This window comes from Calidris pugnax, unplaced genomic scaffold, assembly GCF_001431845.1.
Source record: "Calidris pugnax isolate Ruff unplaced genomic scaffold, ASM143184v1 scaffold70, whole genome shotgun sequence".
Taxonomy (NCBI): Eukaryota; Metazoa; Chordata; class Aves; order Charadriiformes; family Scolopacidae; genus Calidris; species Calidris pugnax.
In genome coordinates, this window is record NW_015090862.1 from 6,985,097 (window position 1) to 7,005,291 (window position 20,195).

Consider the following 20,195-nt stretch of genomic DNA (forward strand, 5'->3'; position numbering starts at 1 on the left):
CTAAGAAGGCTGAGGCTTTATTTTGGAGCCAAGAGTTTATTTGGATTGTTTTGGAAAAGATAAGGCGGATTCCAGAGTGCCAGTTATATTCTGGTGAAAGTGAACTTCTGCTCTTTTGAACATAGTTATGGAAAGTCGACTTCTAAAATATCTGTTCTAATCTTTTTTACATATCCTCAACACTGCTTGCTTCATCTCAGCCACCTTGGCCAAACTCAGGTTGTGGTAAATCAAGAGCAGCTCTACCGTTTTTTACAAAACTTGCATCAAATTAACACAGAGATTAATTTAGTGCCCTGAGCAGGAAGTGATCATCCTGTGATTTATTTTACAATAATGGTGTGTTCTTTGTTAATTATGCTCCAGTAATTGCACTGTGCTTTCGAAACTGCAGTCAAGGTCTTGCTGTACATTTGTACATTTTTTGTATGGGAGCCCTTTTGGCATTTCCACTTCACTTATCCTACGAGCTGGAGTGCAACCTTCAGTGGTCTCCTGAACTGGCATTTTTGTTTCCTAAAACACTAAACTTGTTTTTATCCTTCCATATGTAGAGGGATATCTATGACCGTCCCTAGATTCACCTCTGATTGTGCAGACAAGCTGGTATTTGACAGCATATAGGAACAGAAACAAATCCACCAGTAAAGGAGAAGAATACCAACAATACAATTTGAAGTACTGGCAGGAGACAGGTAGAACTCTTCCATATGGAATGTCTTGTTGAGGACTGGATCATTTCCAAATAGTCAGTATATGCCTACCTTTTCTATGTTTGAATTGGAAAACAATAACAATAGTTATATATATCAACAAATATTGCTTAATAATTCATAGAATAGCAAAGTCCAGATTTTGTTCTCAGTTGCATCAGGATAGTAGCCACCTTAAAACTAATCTAGATTCATGCTTCTGTAACACAGACCAAAATAATCATCCATATATACAAAATAGATTTCCAGCTACACAAAAAAGGGACAGCAACTCCTAGTAGCTGGTGGTTTGGAAAAAATACAAAATGATATGTTTGTCAGATGCTAGTTGGCTGCCCTACATGCCAGTTCACTACAAATCTTAACCATGTAACTGGAAATCATTAATTAAATCCTGTGCAGCCAAGAATCATGCATAATGTAACACGGCTACTGCAAACAGTTCACTCCTGATCATTTAAATTTCCTTCTTGCTCTTAAAGACATGAGGAGCCTGTGTTTGAAGTAGTCCCTGATGAGATTTTGCTTTTACATCCTTGGAGAATGTCCTCGTGCATATTTATAGGACAAAGTAGGAGGATTATATATGGGTATTTTTGGTTTTATGGTATTAACTGTAATCAGTTAAAAAATACATACCTTGGCACAATATGATCACACGTGCACACTTCAAAAATCTCTTGGCTGTATGGAAAGTGGCCTAGTGCTCTAAGCCTTTAAGTAATAATACTATGATTGGGCCATGTCCACGAGATCGCCGCTTTTAAATTCAACATGCATTTCCACCTGAAAAATAGAGTTTCTATATCTTCTATTAATTTTTATGAAGAAGATTTTAGTAAGCAGCCTACTCTGTTGGGCAGTGTTATTTCTATAGTGCTGTCACGTTAGTGGTGAGAATAGATAGGTTACTACAGCAGCCCTGCTAACATTCAAAAAGGCAATTTGTTTAAAGATGGGGACAGAAGGAGAAGGAAGTGGACTTCACAAATTAAAAACTGCACGGCAGTTTCACTGCAAACCATCTACTAGTCATACAGTACTATCCAATTAATCCATTACTCTTAGAAGAAGAATCCCTGTATATCCAGGTACAATCCTTGCCAAATATCTGGACACAATCGTAGGCTTTTAGGATTACAAGTAACATAATAAAGGATAATGATCAAAAATTAAGCACAGCAATACAGAATGCTTGGGTTAACTGGGCCTGCCATGTGCACTATAAGGCAGCAGTCTGTTAGGTTTAAAGTGAGATTAGGGAGTTGTGTAACCTGCAATTATGCTGTTTTTCATTAAAAAAATAAGATGATTGGGCTCAGTAGGGCCCTTCCTTATATTTACCTCTGTTTAATTGGATTGGGAACTGCTTAAACATCTTTGAGTTGGAGCTTATAAGAAGATGATCCCAGCTGTTTTTCGAAGCTTAAGACAGCAGGCAGACAACATGATCATGTCAAGACTCATACTAAAGCCTTAATCCTACTTTTTCATCAACTAGCACTACAGCTGAGTCTTTAACCTCCTAAGTACTAAATGTGCTTTGGATCTCTCGCAATACATTTGCTGTCAAATGTTATTGTCTAATAATATTAATTTTTGCTGCCTTTCTGAGAAGGAGTTTAAAGAATAGTCTCTGTCTATCTGAATTTGGAGAGCTATAGTGTAAGACTATATTTTCAGTCCTTTTAAAACTACAATTTATAAGCTTGCACCTATTGAAGTCTGTTGTTCTCTTTGGACGTGCGGAATTACATTTGACCTGTACCTCACCTTGTTATAACATAAAACCCAGCATATTGGTAACTATTTTTCACTGTGCACGTATTACTAGATTGAATATAGTTTTCAATAGGAAAGAAATGGCAACAGCTTTAGTTTATTCAGGTCTTTTACCTGGGAACCGTTAGCATGACCAAAAGAAATTGTCCAATTCCTAGCCTCAAAACTTGCTAACCAGAGCATTATTTAATTTAATAATCCTGGAGTTGTATAAAGATTAAGTGTTCTGATGAGTTTTTCCTGCATCTGTTAATAGTATCCATACACTGCAATAATCTGCTCTCCTCAGATCTTTTTCTCTTTTTCTTTTTCTTTTTCTTTTTCTTTTTCTTTTTCTTTTTCTTTTTCTTTTTCTTTTTCTTTTTCTTTTTCTTTTTCTTTTTCTTTTTCTTTTTCTTTTTCTTTTTCTTTTTCTTTTTCTTTTTCTTTTTCTTTTTCTTTTTCTTTTTCTTTTTCTTTTTCTTTTTCTTTTTCTTTTTCTTTTTCTTTTTCTTTTTCTTTTTCTTTTTCTTTTTCTTTTTCTTTTTCTTTTTCTTTTTCTTTTTCTTTTTCTTTTTGTTGGGTAGTGCTCCGATTTGTTCTAGTGACACAGGGCTGCCAGCAGGAAAGCAAGCGTAGTTAATGCTCAGCTGCTCAAACCAGTCAAGCAAGCTAGCAAGTCCCAGCTGTGCTACTTGATGTTTTTTGATTGCACCTAGTCCTCAATCTGTGAACTGTTTTCTGGACTTAGATTCATCAAGCTCTGCCGCTTTAAAAACTCATGCAGGCAGGCATCCTAGGATATGCCATTATAAGCTGCTGCCAGGGGATCTTCTAGGAGATAAATGGAATCTGTGTGAAGTAAATTAGTGTGAACCAGTCAATCTGTGTGTCAGCCTTGAGCCACATCCATGGGTAACTAGCTTGCTGACTGAAAAGTCCACTGTCTTTTGCCAATCAGAGGTCTCAGCCACCAGGAAGCAGTCCTATACAACATTAGTTTCTTGGAATAATGCCTGTTTGACCAGCTAGTGAAACTCTTCAGTATACAGTACTGTACTGCCCGCCTTTACTTATTGCTTACAATTGAACTGAAAATCTTTTAAAGTCAGATAACATTTTAACAGTAGGGAGCATCACAGAAATGTCTTGGAAATAAGTACTTCCACTTTCATACAGCAGCCATTCAGCAGAGTCATGCTGGGCAGCAGTTGGCTTTACCTCGCTATCAGTAATACATCTTCAAGGCCATAATGCAAAATAATAACAATAATCTGGCCAGAAGAGGTTAATAAAGAGGCTCTGTGTATATTTTTTTCCCATGGATTAAGCTATTTGGACAGCTTTGATCGAGAGAAGGGGAGAGTATGCAAGCTATAAGATTCACATTATGCACAGGGATATGTCCGTGCCATAACCACGCTGCACACTTTTGTTTCATTTTGGTTTTAAAAGCAAATTGAGGCAATCCACAGCTACAATTCCTCTGTAGCGATGGACTGAACCAGAATCCTCTGAAAATTCCCTGATTAATGATTTTAGACTAGAATACCAAATCAATTGCTGCCATGAAAATAATAATGTCAATGCTGTCAATAACGCGATTTAAAAAATAGGAAGTATTTCTTTGTTTGTTGTTTTTATAGAAGCTACTGATACACTGATATGCAGTCATATCTGCAGTACGTACCCTCCCATGCCATTGATCTAATGTGCAGAAACCAGGGGGGATTTTGCTATATATTTTTACAAAATTGGACAAGTAAGGAGATATTACATGTTTTAATTAAAAAAAGAAACTAATTATCTGGTAACTACAGAACTGAAATTTGACCTTCCTTACTAATTCCTTTAAAATTTGGTTTTCTATTCCCTCACAGTTACTGGTTGGAAAAAAATAATGAGAGGGATAAAAAATGTTGATCAAATGTAATCACATAACTCAGTTTTATAGCATTTGGTTAAAATATGCATTACCACACATTTAGGGACAAAAATTTGGGCTTGCTAGCCAGAGAGACATTGAGAAGAAAAAGCAGTGTATAATGATAGAAGAATTAATTAAAGACAGTTTAGGGTTACATTTTCCTTTTTAAAATCCTCCTAAGTTTTACAGAGGCACATGCTTCAGAGCTGTGCAGTAAACGTTGTGTGGGATTTTATGGAAAGTATTTTATTTCTTGCAGCTGAACCCACTGAGACAAATTTAACTAGTTAGGTGTTTTATTATATATACTACATAGAATACATGGAGAGATTCTGGTATAAATCACAACTAAGATCAAGACAACTGCTTTAAAATTGAGTGAATGTTTCATTGCACTAATGAAACAAAAATGGGATGTCCTTTGAGAGCATAATTTGTTACATCCATTATATTTTAGTTGAGAGAAGTAGGGAAGTCCCTCTGGGTGAATAAAACTTCAAGGTATATTGGGAAAAGAATGACTGAAAATTTCTGGTTTCCTGTCTGGAGTAATGCTGTCCTCATAGATATGGGGAGGGAGTACAAATAGAGTTTCGTGAGTTTTTTATTTAAAATATATAAAAACTTTAGAAGAAATTTCACACTTAAGGAAAAACGTTCTTTAGTTGCAATTCATGTAATGAGTGGAATTAGCTCCATTTGCCTGTGACTTCACAGCATGAGAGCAAGCTCTGGCTTCCCCAGGTGCATGGGTCAGTATTTGTGCAAACCGAGCTCTGCAGTGCAGTATTAGGCCCTACTTCTGCACTCAGTGTCAGGGATTTCAGTTACTGTAGTTTCCAGTTTGACTTCTTCCATTCTGGGTTACTTCAAGGACAGTTCCAACTTCCATGTGCTGCAGCATTCACTTTAGAATAATAATGTGTTTCTCCAGGTTAATTTCTTAATCTCTCTTTAAAATTAAAATGTAATGAAAACTGAGCAAGTGTGATATTTAATCATCAGAAGATAATAACCAGCCATTCTCAATTAAATGACAACTACATACATCGGTGCAGTTTTTTCTAAATGACACTAAAAATTATGAAATGACCAGCAACTGATGTCTTCTGTCAGTGAGATGAATTAGTGGTTTATATGGCCTGAGAAATGGTCTGGAAAAAAAAATAGGGTTCAATTCAATAACGATGAGAGCAAGGATCCAGACTGAGGTAGGATTAATCTTCTGCAAAGAGACAGGATGGGGAAGAAATAGCAAGGTAACAGTTTCTCAGAAAAGAATCTGGATCGCAAGCTGAGCAGGAGTCAGTGGTGTTCATGAGGTGGCAACAAAGGCAAACCCCACACCAGGCTCTGTGCACGGGAGTATCACCTCTAAAACCTGTGAAGTCCTCCTGGTGCTGTACTTGGCGCTGGTGGCATCAGGAGCACGTCCCCTGTCTGAGCCTCTCTGCCTCCCTGCACAGGAGGGTGCTGGCACCCGAGCGGCTGGGTGGGAGCTCCACACCAGCTGGGGTCACTGCTTTCTCTGGTTTTAGGTGATTGGGGTGAGTGCTGATAATATTTCACTTGCCACTTCCTGAATGTTTCCCTGCGTTTCTTTTAATATCAGTGAAACAATAGCGTCCTTTTAGGTTGACATCAAAATACATGGGAAAAGCTAAGTAGGATAGTAACCCTCAACCTGCAAAAGAGATGGTTGGAAGAGGATAAAAGAGAGGACTGTTCAATTACAAGCATCACGGAGTGAGCGTGCAGGGCTCTTGCACGTTCTTTTTCTCAATCAAGAACAAGTTTCACATTAAGCCAATAGGGACACGTGCAAGCAAACAGAAGGAGATGCCCGTCAATGTAGTAAAACAATGGAGCTTGCCATGTTAAGGCAAGTTAGAGTGTAGGATGTTAAGGATACAAAAACTCTACGTGTTTAAGGGGAAGTTTGTGTAACAGATATCTACTGTCAGTTATTACATGTAAAAAAAATATATCTATTTTGTAATTCCCTGAGTTTCAAACTGGAGTTTAGTAGAAATATCTGGTGAGGTATTACTGTATTGTATTGCAGTCTTACACTGATGATACTTGGTCTCAGCAAATACAGCTCTTCTTATGCTTTTTATGATATCTATGAAATGTGCTTTTTAAAATAGTACTCAAAGTGTTTCTCGCTCAGCTCTCCATCAAGCTTCTTAGGTATAACACAGTAAGTGCCTGTAGATCCCATACATCCCAGAAGTAGTATTGCAGCATTATTTTTTTATCCATTTACAAAAAACAAACAAACAAAAAAAACCTAAACTAGCGTTTTATTTTCCTTTACAGCTTTTTCCATGCAGTTTTATTTAGATTAGGTTGCTTTGTGTTCTGTATTGGACCTTAAATTGCCTATAGCTTATCTTGCCTAAAATTTTTGATTGAAAAATAATTTTTGCTACCCTAGATGCTATTTTTGAATGACAAATAAGTTCTTGTTTTCTCTGCAGACTGTCTTTCAGTTACTAATCCACCTTATCAATAACAGAAAACAGTAACTAGATTCTTCACCTGTGTTATGCAATCTTCTTTCTCCAGTGTGTCTGCTCTCTGAAAATTAGTATGCAGACCAGGTTATTTACTCTTTGGTGTGTGATGTTTCCAGAGTGGAACGAGGCTTTTCAGAGTTTAAACAGAACGTGTAGAAACAAATGGTAGTGATGAGTTCTTGCTGTAATTAGTGTATATTCACAAAGAACAGCTTATCATTTAACAGTTCTTTCATAGACTGATCGCAGATCAGTCTGTCATCTCTTTTTGGAAATATTTTTTTTTTATTTTGTGGGGTTTGAAATATTTTGAAACTATTTGCATAAATGTTCCTTTGAATACTATGATCTTAAGATGTTCTTTTGCTAGTCTAAATTCCATAACTATTTTTTTGATGTTTTTTTCTGATTCAATAATGTGAGAGAATGGGTATCAAGTTCAGTAAACAACTCCTAAGAGGTTATTAAGATGTAACAGAAAAAATTACCACAATTCTCAAGATTGATCCTGTGCAATGAAGATTTATGTCATTTTTATATGCTAAGTTCAAGGTTATTTGCCTCAATGAAATCCTTCCTTTTACCTTACTTCCATGCTAACAAAAGTAATTTCTACCATCCATGTAATAATTGAAATTACATTGCACTGAATAGAAAGAAAATATCATCAGAGTTATAATATCAGAAGTTGTTCTTTCTTAACTTTTTCTCTGACTTATAGATTTGGGGCTTGTTTATACTCCAGACATTTACATCACTTTGGCTACACAAATTAGCTTTCAAATGGAAGCAAAAGTAATTTTAAGGTCCATTTAAACCCAAAGTAGGACAGAGTATCCTCAGAATGAATAAAGATCACACTGTTTATGTTTAAATAACTTAAATTCCATCAGCATCCTAGGTATAAGCAATTCAGAATAATAATTCCTCTATTGACATTTGAACATAAAATCCTATTCCCCTAAGAGAAAACACAGCAAAGTAGGTGTCAGTGCTGGTTTTTTTAAATTTTTTTTTTTTATTATTACATAATGCCATTTTTTACTTCCACTCTTTATTTGGGCCAGACTGTTCTTTCCTTATTTTTAACTTTTCAGTTCCCTTTGTTCTTTTATGATATTTTTAAGGAACCTTCTTCTTCAAATTGAGCATATAACATGTGATGTTTTAAAAAAAGAAAGCTCTGGAGGTCTCTGCCGAGGTCCCGTTGCTGCTCGCTGCGTACACTCATTATGTAATTCATGAACTAGGGTACGGGGAAGTTTCTCTGCCTGAGCTCTGGCTGGGGCAGTGTGTGTACTTCTGAGCGGGTGACAGGGCTGATAGGCATCCCTCACCCCCGCCAGGGACCCGCTCCCAGCCTGTCCAAGCCTGTCTCCTGACTTTCTGAAATAGGTGCTTTTCTCCCTTCACTCTTTCCTGCCGAACCTTGCTCTCAGACAGCTCTTTTTACACAAGTTGTCTAGACATCTGCTTCTCTGGCCCTGTGGAAACCGAGTTCCATCCCTGCTTTCCACTCCCTTTAAACTGTTCCTAGTGGCTCCATGCCACCAACTATTAGTGTGAGTGTTCCATTGTTGTTTTTTGTCATTTGTTAGCCATATCAGCTCTGCTTGTGATCCCTTTTTGCCTTTTTTGTCTTTCTTGGCTCTGAATGACTGCACCTTCTTCCAAATCTCCCCAAATGTCTGCTGTCTTTACCCAAGCATATCATCTGGAGACCGTCTTGCTTTGTCCAATGATATCGCCAGCCTGTCTTGGTTTCTTTTTTGTTCACTTCACACCTTCCTTCTGATGTGTCTCATCTGTGTGCATGGACCTGCTTCTAGCTGTCTTTTACTCATTATGTTCTGAGCAACTTCTTAGCTGAATCTGGTACCTTTCCTAAAAACACTGCTGAGCTCTGCTTTGTTGTAAAATCAAGCAGGTTAGTTTAAATTATAGGTTTTATGCTGACATGGTCTGGGACAGAGGGTGAGCACTTGAACAGGTTTGTCCTAGTCCCACTGAAGAGCAGTGAGAGCACAGACTTCCAGCAAGGGAGCACCTTCCCTCTCCTGACTGGGGCTGATGCTTGGGGCTGTGACTGCATCTCCCCTCCTTGGTTCACTGTGAGAGCTCTTCACTGGGGGAAAATGCACTGTTTGTTTTGAAAGGCTGACTCTGAATTTTTGGTCACTGCTGTGTTTTTAGAGAGGAAAGCTCTTGTGATTTTTCGCTTTCCCTGCAGAGGCATAGCTGTACTTTTTGTTTTCTCCCTTTTTTTACTCTGGTGGAGATTTTCCTATTGCTCTACTTGAGAGTAGTTCTGACTTTTAAATCCATGCAGCTGTAATGACTCAATCTATCACTCAGCACAGTGGAGCTGTCTGCTTAATGGAAAGAACTGTTTTAGAAAGAATGTTCTAATAAATTTGACACAAAACAAATTTTTTTGGAAATATAATATGCACACTTGTATTTTTCAATTTTTATTTTTTGAAGTGAGAATCCCAGCCGTCAATTTGAAAATAATTTAATGTTATAAAAATCTGAGAAAAGCACAGATATCTTTGGAAACGTTTCTTCCCGGACATATCAAAGTGTTTTCATGTGTGAACAAGAACATTTGTTCTTTATTGTAAGTTATTGTAAGTTGTTCTTCAGTGTCAAGTCACCTCATGCAGATTACCATGTGAACAGTTCCATGGCAGAGACAAGAACTGAAACTCCCCTTCATGTGGATCAGCTGACCATTGACACAAGTCTGCTGGCTTTTTGTAAACTTAGAAATTTAACCAGGGTTCCTGGTCTGCCTGCGCAGGGGTTTAGTTACTGGTTTGTTGCCATCCAAGGTAGATTTTTTAGGCAAAAATATACTGGCTTTTTTTCCATGTGAAATGCCTGGTGTAACTATCATAGATGTTATTATTTATTATGTTTTAATATTGCGTTTTCAAGGATCTAATTCCACAATTGCATTGAAGCCCTGATTGCTTCAAGCAGACTCTGTGTAGATGCAGGAGTCAAGAATGATGGAACCTTTTGGCGACCTGGGATCAATAGCTGCAAACCGATGGAAAGCGCAGAGCACTGAAGTGGAATATGTGTCTTTTGAGCCCTTCCTGTCTGAATAATAGCCTGAGGCCTTGTTGATTCACTCATAATTTTGGAAAATTTAAATGGGTGTTTAAGTAATCTTTCAGCCAATATTCTTTTGGGGAAAAAAAGAAAAAATCCATCAAAAGTTATAAGGGAACAAATCTATTATTTTGAAAACAGGACAAAACTACACTGAGATTGTGTATAGCCATCCCCATCCACATGGAAGCGTGAAACCATTATTAGTTTTCTCAATATTAGAGAAAATTAAATATTTTCTAGTCACCACTATTTCCTAAGAAATGGGATCAACTAAGAGTTTTAATGGGACTGAAAAATGGAGATCTAGTGTTTACTGTGCTATTCTGTAACATATTCAAGCTGTATTTGTGGCTCCACATGGAGATATGGAGCAGAAAAGAGGGAGGTGGACACTGACAAGGGAAATACCTCCCTTCTGTTCAGGAAAACTTATGTGGGATTTGTTCAAAAAGCCAAGTGAATTAAAAAGTCATATACAGACAAACAATTGTTTCCATGAAAATATTTTCCTGCTCTAAAATGAAAATGTTTTTAGCAATTAAGTAAAAGACGAAATCAAATTTGGCAATCTCTAAAGTGCAGCTCAGTCTGGGTTTTGCTGCACTTTGGTATTATCACTAATTTTATTACTCGTTCTAGCTTGTTATATACAACATATTTTCATCTTAAAATGAACACCATTTCTTTCCCTGGTGAATGACTCCAGTAATTACAAAACCACCTAATTGATCTTTTCTACTGTTTACTGGCTTCTTTGGTGAAACAGACAAGCACTTTTTATGGTTTCTAAATTATTTTGGGATTCTATAAGAAAAAACCTGTGTTTTTACTTCAAAGGGATCACATTTAAGCCGATGCCTCAAACTTCTCCCTTAATGAATTCTTGTCTATAGATTTTCCAGCCGTGCTGTGCTTGCGTATAAGCACTTTTATTTCAGTCTAATATTTGTGTTTACAAATTATGTCTTCAGCATTGAAAGCTATGCAGAAAATCAGAAAGTGTTTGTTTCTGAATACATTACATTTCTCCCTCCCTCTGTTTTTATTCTTTATTGCTGCAGTCAGTGCGCTGAAGCATGACAAGAGCTCAAACTCGGCAAACTTCCAAGATGTGGAGGATACGCCTGACAGATGTGTCTTGGAAGAGTCTGAGAGTCCAGGTGAGAGGCATTTAAAGACAGTCACCAAGTATCAAGTGATAAATCTGACACAGCTTTTGGGTCTGTAAAAAAAGCACATTGTAATGCTGTTTCCTTTTTAGCAGCTGCAATGTCAAATTAATGGTCACCTCCAGGGGTCACAGTGTGGAGCTGTTATCCTTTCCTCTTTCATCAAGAATTCAGGTCTTAGAAAGGATAAAGGCTTTATGACCAAAAAGAAAGCTGACACTACTAGTTCATTATAATTAGTTTTGGACTACACTGCTTACTTAATGTATGTACGATGTCTGACCCTTTGAAGGTAGCATGAGATTATGAAAAATTAGAAGGACTGTATATACTGCAGTTGAGTGTAGTGGAGGAGATTCAAACACTGTATCTCTGGAGGAGAGCAAATTGGTACCGTTAGATAGCTTGATTCTTTTCTTTAAACCAGCTCACAATCATTATTTCATTTTAATGGCTCTTAACATTGATTCAGCTAAATACAGGAACATCCATAAAGTGCATTCTTTTTGGTGACTAAAAGATTTATCTTCATGTAGTTTCATTATCTTTCTCGTTATGGAACATCTACGAAATTTATTAAATGAATCCCAAAGGGAAACAGTTAAATATAAAGTGTATTGAGTCACAGCTGATTAAAAACATTCTGTGCGACTAAATACTAAGATCTTTTAAGCAAACGGCGAGCTTGACCCACATACACCGTAATATGTAACCTGCACGTAGTCCTTATTAGTGAAAGAGTTAAACATCTTTCTTCACTTGATATTTTCCTTCCCAGCTTTATCTGGTTTCTGTGTACCCTCTTGCATCTTTGTGTGCTGATCCGTGTATCATATTTTTGATTCATCGTCTCTGCGGCCTGTCAGCTTAGTTAAGAGATTTCCAAATCTTGCAGCCTGTGCTGACAGGGGGCAGCTGCCAACAGTCCCCTGATCCTTCCCCAAGGAACACTGCTGAGATTTAATTTTCAGTCAAAGGGTGCAGTCTGAAATCCATGTCAGGTCCCCTAAGTCATCTCAGAACCCAGATAGGACCCATGTCTGGGGGATTATATTTCAGCACACTCCACTCCTCCAAGATTCCTTGGGAGTTCAACTGCTGTCATATACCTGATTTGAACTACATTCCCTTTTCATCTTTTCCACAGAAATGAACACCAGTATATGTTAGAATAATTGAAGCCAATGAATTGTAAGTCCGTGTTCATTTTAAAGCCACGTAGGCTGGAACTCAATGCTGTATGGCAGAAACCAGCATGAGATTTAGAGAAAAATGGATAATCTACTGGGGAAGGAGCCAAGTTGAATTCCTTACTGCACCTACAATGTGTGGTGTGTGGCACCTTCTTCAGAAACTGTCTGTAGTCCCTTCAGCAATGATTATGGGCCAAAATGTGGATTGTCCGAGTTCTGATCTGTTCTGAAGTGAGAAAGAATTAAGGTGGCACTAAAGTGTTCAGGGGAGAATTAGCGTACCTTAAAGATAACATTAATTTCAATCTTAGATTAATTCTGTGTGGCGGAGTGTAGACGTTTGGATGGGAACTTGACTATCCAATTGTGCACTCTGCATATCTATATGAAGTAATGGAAAGAATAAAAGCCTGTCAGGAGGTGAATATTGACTGGCAAAAATACATGTTGATAAAGTATCTAAACTTAAAAACTGAGTTCCATTCGGTCCATCTGACATCATTAAACTAGTAATAAACAATGAATTACTCTGGCTTTTGTTTCTGTCCATTCCTGCATTTTAAGACATCTTGTCTTATAGGTCTGAAAACCTCAGGAGATTTCACTACTGGTCTCACTGCTTTCCACTGAGAATTTGTGGCTTGGTTGTCATGGAGACATCGTATTTCTCCAAGAATTGCTCATATTGATCCGTGGACAGGCGTAAATGGCCAGGCGAATGTGAGGAGTAAAGGGGGTTGGGCAGTACTATAAAATGACCAGAGGTTATGGGTCGGAAATAAGCTCATAGCAAACACTTAGGTAAAGAGAAAGAAACAGTTTCATTTTGTTTCAGGATTTCGTTTTTGCACTTTATGCCATTGTCTTCCTTCACTATAGACTGAAAGAAACTTGTTAGTCACTTGTCATGTCAGATCTTTGGTGCTTGTCCTGACACAGCTGTCAGCCTTCCAGCTCTGTGCAGTTCAGGGACACACAACAAAGAGCTGGGAACATGAATTATTTATTGCTCCTTGTGCGGATGAAATTCTGTGATAAGAAATTAAGACACTTCTGACAGAAGTGCTTGTTTGAAAGGAAAGATTTGGTAACACAATACATTTACTTAAAACTTACCACTTACTTTTAGTAGCAAACATTGAAACAATAATGTGACATTCACTGGGCTATGATTTTCTCTAGTATTTCTCAGGTGTTTTACCTTTGAATCCTATCTTGGAGTTTGAGAGTGTCTGGGAGGTCAGCATTTGGTTTGCTGAAACCTGTGACTTTAGAGTCTCTTTCAGACATACTCAAAGTCTGGGCAAACTTACAAACTTCATTTACAAGCTTTTATGAAAAGGTCTTGTATGTGTGTTTTGCAGAGTCTTTTGCGTTTCACTTGCATACAATATGTTGTCATATGTGCAAAAGTGATGTTAAGAAATGTATTGATTTTATTCTCTCTTCTGATGAGGAAAAGGTGAAAATAGGACAATATACCTACAAGGAATTCCAACTATTCCTCGAAAGGGTTCTTTATTACAACTTCTAACAGAATCGGGAGGGCTACAGAGCAGCCATTACGGATGTATCTGTGCATTGTGGTTTCTGATGGTGAAAGGTGCAATCTCTAACCTTGACATGAGACTGAGAGTTATTTTCAAAGTGATCTTAATTTTCTAAAATCACATAAAGCTTACTCCACTTATTTTACTTTCACATTTTCTATGTGTTTGCACATGTTCTCGCTGCTCTGGATGTGGGCCTCCAGCAATTGCAGAAAAAGGCATATACTCAGATGAATAGCAGGAATCCATTTGACTACCCAAGACACCAATCTGAGATTTACCTGTGATTTCTTGTGTTCAATGTGAGATCTGAACTACTCTCAGATACGTAATGAAACCCCTCAACCTGCACTTTTCTCTTGGATAATTCACAGCAAACACTTTTCACATGTGATGGACACAAGTAAATATCAGACTGCAGTTTCTTGTCTAAGTGAAATGGATTTTAGTTGCTCCCTTCATGTGCCTACAAGCTGCCATTATCTGTGATAGTGACTCGTGTCTATTTTAGCCCACACACAGAGGAGATGCTGGGCTTCTCTCCCGGATGCCTAATAGTAGGTTTATCACTGCCATTTTCCCCACATGCTGAGGACTACTTCTGTTTGACGTGCAAAGACTTGGCTTTTCAAACTTGTCTCTGCGCTGGCCTTGAACACAATAATCAGATAAGAATTGCAACAACTTTTGGTAGAACTTGGCTTTTAATCGTATCAACCCCCCATGAAGAATTTGCTATCCCTTAGACTCCTTTAATATAAATAAATATTCCCAGCAGTGTTTTCCATCTTATCAAATTTTCCACATTTAGAGAAACTGAGAAAAAGGCTGGGTGAACATGGATGTACAAGTTGGACTTCTAGGTCTGAGGTATTAATCCAAGTTTTCTTGTATAAAAAATGATGGAAAATTCACACTTCCAGAGGGCAGATCACCTTGTCCCAAGGGAGTTGCTTGAGATGGGTTTTAAGGAGATTGACAATGCTCTGAATTTTGTCAGTCAAAATCTAAGAGAAATGTAGGAGGACTTGACACAACTTGAGGTGTTTTAGCCTTCGTATGTGGTGCAATCCCACTAAGGAGGGTTCTGCAAGTGCAGCTGTTGTGAGGAAAAGGAAAGATTTGTGCTGAAGTCACAAGAAACAAGGTAGGCACAGATGCCCCTGGCCTCTTATTTCCCCCAACAGAGGTATTGCAGCAGACTGGGCAATAGACTATTACTTCACTGGTAATAGAGGGAAATTGAGCCTCCCTAATGGAAGATTGAGTTGGAAGCTGTAGGTGAGTGTTTTATATCTTTTGGATGAAAACCACATAAGTGGTAAGAACCCTAAATGCTTATGGTCTCCAGTAGCCAGTCTCTTCCCTGAGTCAACCGGTCCCTTCTGCAGCTCATGATCTGTCCCATCCCTTCATACCAAATACATTGCCCCTATTCAGTTTTTCCCTCTTCATTTTTTGGCTTTTCAGGACAGAATGTAATTCTGGGTGTGTAACAGATAATAGTGAAAATCTGAGCAGTTTTCACAGTCTTGCTTAGTTGCTTGTCCTAGAGAGACCTTGGCACAGGAATGTGAGGGATCTCTGTCACTGAAATACACTCTGTAAGAGACAGAACTGCAGAAAAACAGGAATGAGAATGAGGACATGTATGAAGAAAAACAGATTCTTATTAGCCAAAATGTCCTTAAAAATACAGCACTAAAATTGAGACTATCTTGTTATAGGCAAGTTATAATTGCTCTATTGAATACTCACCAGCTCTAAGTTTCATTTACTGGACAGTATGTTATTTAAATCAGCACTGTGTCACCTATATGGCTGTTAAGCAGTACACAGACAGAATGCAGAAGTAAATAGTAAATTTCCAAGTAACAAGCACCCTAGAAAAGCATTATTTTCTTTTTCTGTATTTGCATCATCATGAAAATAGGCAGCAGTAAAGGAGGACAGATTCAGGAATAGAATGGAAGTTGTCGATGATGATGATGCATGAAGAAGGAGGAGGATGTAACGTCGGGGCAGCCCACTGATCGTGGGCACTGACAGCCCGTACTGCTCAGCGACTGCCTATAAAATGTTAGTGCTTAGGAATTATCCCGTAAAGATTTTGTAAAATAACTTATTTTTTAAAAAATAAAATCTTGCCTATTGCCTCAAACTGTAAAATCATTAACCAGATGAATACATTTCTTTTCCAGATGACACGAAGCCACATCCCTGGATATCTAAGGTGTGCTCCTGTAAGGTGTGTTAGAAAACCCTGCTTAACTGAAGGAACTAGAAGATGCACAAGAACAGCCAAGAAATAGGATATATGTGGTGTGGACGTGAAATGGCTGGTTGTATTTGTTACTGTATACCTTTAAAAGTTCATTTTCAGAAGAAATGCCTTCCATAAGATCAGCTTCTTTTTGCTGATTTATTGGCTTCAATTCGCACTTCCATTACTAATAGATTTACATTTATTCAGTTAAATTTAGACAGTTCTAACATAGAAAATATCAACTCCTTATTTTTAGATGTTTTTCACTAGTTTATGTAGTGATCCTAAATCTTACAACTTTGACCATAAAACATTTGCATCAATTTTAATATTCTTTTACGTACATCAAATTTAAATTTTTCTCTCTCCTTGCTTCTGACTTTTATTACCGATAACATTTTAACACTGAGCAAAACCAAATGCATTTGAAATAATTAGAAAATGTGTTTGCATTTAAAGGAAAAATGCACATTTTGAATTAAACATGCAATACTTAGGATCAACTAAAATATAAAAAATTTTCTGTGCACAGGAGAGCATGGGGAATTGATTATAAATCTGGTCATGTCTAGGATGTAAATTTTACTTTGCTATAAATACTGCTATTCCCATCATCTGTAGAAATGTAGTATCAATATGAAGCTGGAGAAGCCCATTGGAGTCCTCTTCTGAAATGGTACGCTTCATTGAATTGCTCTTTGTGCTCATTGGGAAAAGCAGCTGTACATTTTTGTCTTTAAAAAAATTATGATGTTTGGAGAATATTTGCAGCTTATTAGACTCATTTATCACCCAACGTTCTGGGGGATTTATGCTGGTTTGACAAAGAATGGCCGCTCAGAGCACTAAGCTCCCTTCTGTGCTACCAATCGTCAGCGTGCGAAGGAAGGCAAAGGGACTCCAAATGGCCTCAGCCAGGAGAGCCAAGGTTTCTGCAGTGTAGGATTCTCTGGCAATGAACCTCTTTCTTGTAGGGAAATGTCACGGCTGCAGGTGTGACAAAACCAGGTTTCTGTTGCCATACTACGGCTTGAATTTGGTTAAACATGAAGCAGACACAGAACCTTCTTCTGCTTTTTTATATCTCATGAGTCTGTATCTCTTAAGTGCAGTGTATGGCAGCGAGGTCTTCATGAGTGGAAGGGCCTCTTGAGAAGTAGTATTTTGGTTTTTATTCAACTAAAGAGTATGTCATTAAATAGGCTGCAATCCAGAGAAGATAAAGATATTTAATGCTATTTTACTGTAATTGTAAATACTATGCAGAAAAATGACATCTTTTAACAGAAAAGTCACTGGTTTTCACACATTCGGCATTTTTCAGAAAAAACTTTCCTTATTCTTAGAAGGCATTTTCCTATGTAAAACCTATCTTTTGTTTATATAAGCTTGTATTTGAATTATGATGACTAAACAATCTGGATGTTGAGTGTTATGGCTTCATTCTTTTCTTCGTTGTGCTGGATGTCTGGAATAATGTCATTGACTTCTACTTGTACAACACAACCGAGATCAGAGTGTGTCTTCAGCTGGCACATATCCTTTTTCATGATTAAATCAGAGTTGCAAACATCAAGAAAGTAAAAATAAAGTTGCAAATACTACAGGAACTTAGGAACAGTACAGGAACCTTGCAGATGATAAACCAAATGGCAAATAAAGGATGGACCGTGCTACCCTCTTTGCCACACGTCCTTGTCAGGGGTCACCTCTGGTTTGCTGCAGAATTCTCTTCACTGGTGTTTCCCTTCACAGCAAACATTACAGCTTTGCATCAGCAGCTGCTCGCTTGGGCCAGCTCTGCTCTTAGTGCCAGGGTAACAAATCTCCTTCAAGCTATTTCTGCCAGATATTTTGAAAACTGATGTGTTCAGAGAGGACTCATAGCTCAAGGAATTGGCATTGTCCGTAACACCCAGTACTGCTGTAGTAGCAATTACATTTGTGCAACACAATATTTGATTGCTTGTCTTTAATTCTGCAAAGCAGTGCACATCAGCAGACTGCCAATACAGACAGCCCTTTGGAAGGGTTTGTGCAGTGATGATTGGTGTTTGGCACATGCTTATGCGTGCTTTGTGCTAATTATAATTACAGTATCAGTAAGGTAAGGCAGGAACTTTTTTTATTAGGTACATTTATTTCACAGTGAAGCAGATATATTTCCCGTGTGGTCTGGATGTCTTTCAACCAACCAACTTCACAGCATATGCTCAAGATGAGCTCTTGCTTAGAGCAGTCTTTTTGCATCAAAGTGACAATTTTAGAGCTATATACAAAAATACATATTAAGCTCCTGCAATTGTTTCCTGTAAACCATAACTGAAGAAGCATTTCTGTACTAATGCAGCCTGATGAACCACTGTATTCATGCTTATGGAGACCAATTTTACAGCCAAGTTGCAAGGTAATTAAGAATATATTTTTCTGTTGTGTTTCACTGAAGGAATCCTGCCAAAAGGAGTAATATGCTAATATTTTAGAGTAGTTGTCTAAGTTGTAGATGTGGGGTAAAAATTGATGAATACCTAAACTGCTTGGGGAGAACAGTCTTGTCTTTTTTTTTCATCCGGAAGTCACAGGGTCCAGTAAATGTATGGCTCAAGTTGTGGTTTCTTGGTCAGGGCCATTTCTCCCCACTCCAGCCACAGAAGGGGAAGAGGAGCCATTCTTCTGTGCTTCCTCACTTCTGTTTGCACTCGTGCTTGCATGACCAGGCCGTGGCAAAACAGGCTCCAGGCCCGGTGCAAAGAGCAGAGGAGGAACGAGCAAGCCAGGGTAGGAAGAAGGCAGAGACACCATGTGAGTGTGAGACAGCTAAAAGACTTTCTCTCTTGAAAATAGATTTTCAGATTTCAAATCATATAGGCCTTTTGTACATTATTTGCATAATTCAGAATATTATTTAAAAAAAATAAAAAGGAAATTACTGGTCCTTTAGTATAAGCCCAAAGCAAAACTCATTTATGTCTCTCTGATTTGAGGGATTTTGCGTTTTCCAAATGATTCATACTTGCTAAATCGTCACTGACCTAGATTCCTGCCTGGAAACATCCCTAAACTTTGAACTGTTCCTTTATGGCCCCAAATCCAAACATTATATTTTGAAATCTCTTGTACTATTTACATATTTTAAATTTGATCATTGTGATCAACTGCTTCCATTTTGGGGTTGTATTTTTGTCGAGCAGTGCTTTTGCCAATCCAATGAAAGATGTTCTGGAAACAAATTGGCATGGAATTTGAAATATATATATGAGATTCAGTGTTTCTCTAAAAAAGAGACACTAACAAAACCAGTGTAACAGGGCTACAAGCTCCAGACAGCACCAGGAATCCAGCAAGGGTAATGCTTCTGCAAGTCAGACTGAGCTGAACTGTTCAAAATTCAGGTAAGAATGGGACAGCTGCAATAAGCAGCGTTACCTTATTCCAGGTTTTTCTCCTTTTGAAAGAGCATGTTCTCTGAAGGCAGAGTGGGGCAGTGAGCTCCAGCGTGAACCTCAAAGTCATCGTGCCAGTGAAATAACAGGTAGGAAGCACGCACATTCCTGATGGGGCAGCTGTGAAAACACGGTCCTGCTTCCTGCAATGGATGTTTCTGCTGAATTTTGCAGGCCATTATTCTGGCATGAGAAAGGATTCAGAGGAATTTCAAGGGCTGGTCTTCCCCTTTTTCCTTCCCTGTAGGATATGCAGTCTGCTGCTAGGCAAAGCTCTTAGAATTATTACTAGGGTTTGAGTTGGGTTATAATCCAAAATCATAGATCCTCACAGTGAAAATTCATCAATCTTATTTTTGAAGAAGTAATACTGAACTTGGATGCAACATAAAATTCACACAATAACCCGGGATTGTCTTATTGGGGACCACGGGAAGTTTGTTTCTTGAATGACACCTGCTGGAAAGTCTAAAGTGTGTGGAGAGCGGTGCTGTGCTGCAGGACAGAGGCACGTCCCCTAAAGACTCC

General features: G+C 38.1%; 1 protein-coding gene across 2 annotated transcripts in view; it reads left to right on the forward strand.

The window, feature by feature from the left end:
- The window catches only part of WDR72 (WD repeat domain 72), a 110,835-nt gene extending 93,244 nt beyond the window's left edge, over window positions 1-17,591 (forward strand). For both annotated transcript variants that reach the window (XM_014944325.1, XM_014944326.1), the window contains 2 exons: window positions 11,108-11,206; window positions 16,160-17,591. In XM_014944325.1, coding sequence (XP_014799811.1) covers window positions 11,108-11,206; window positions 16,160-16,215 — 155 coding nt within the window. In that variant the 3' untranslated portion in view covers window positions 16,216-17,591. The remainder of the gene's footprint in view (window positions 1-11,107; window positions 11,207-16,159) is intronic.
- The last annotated feature ends 2,604 nt before the right edge of the window (window positions 17,592-20,195 follow it).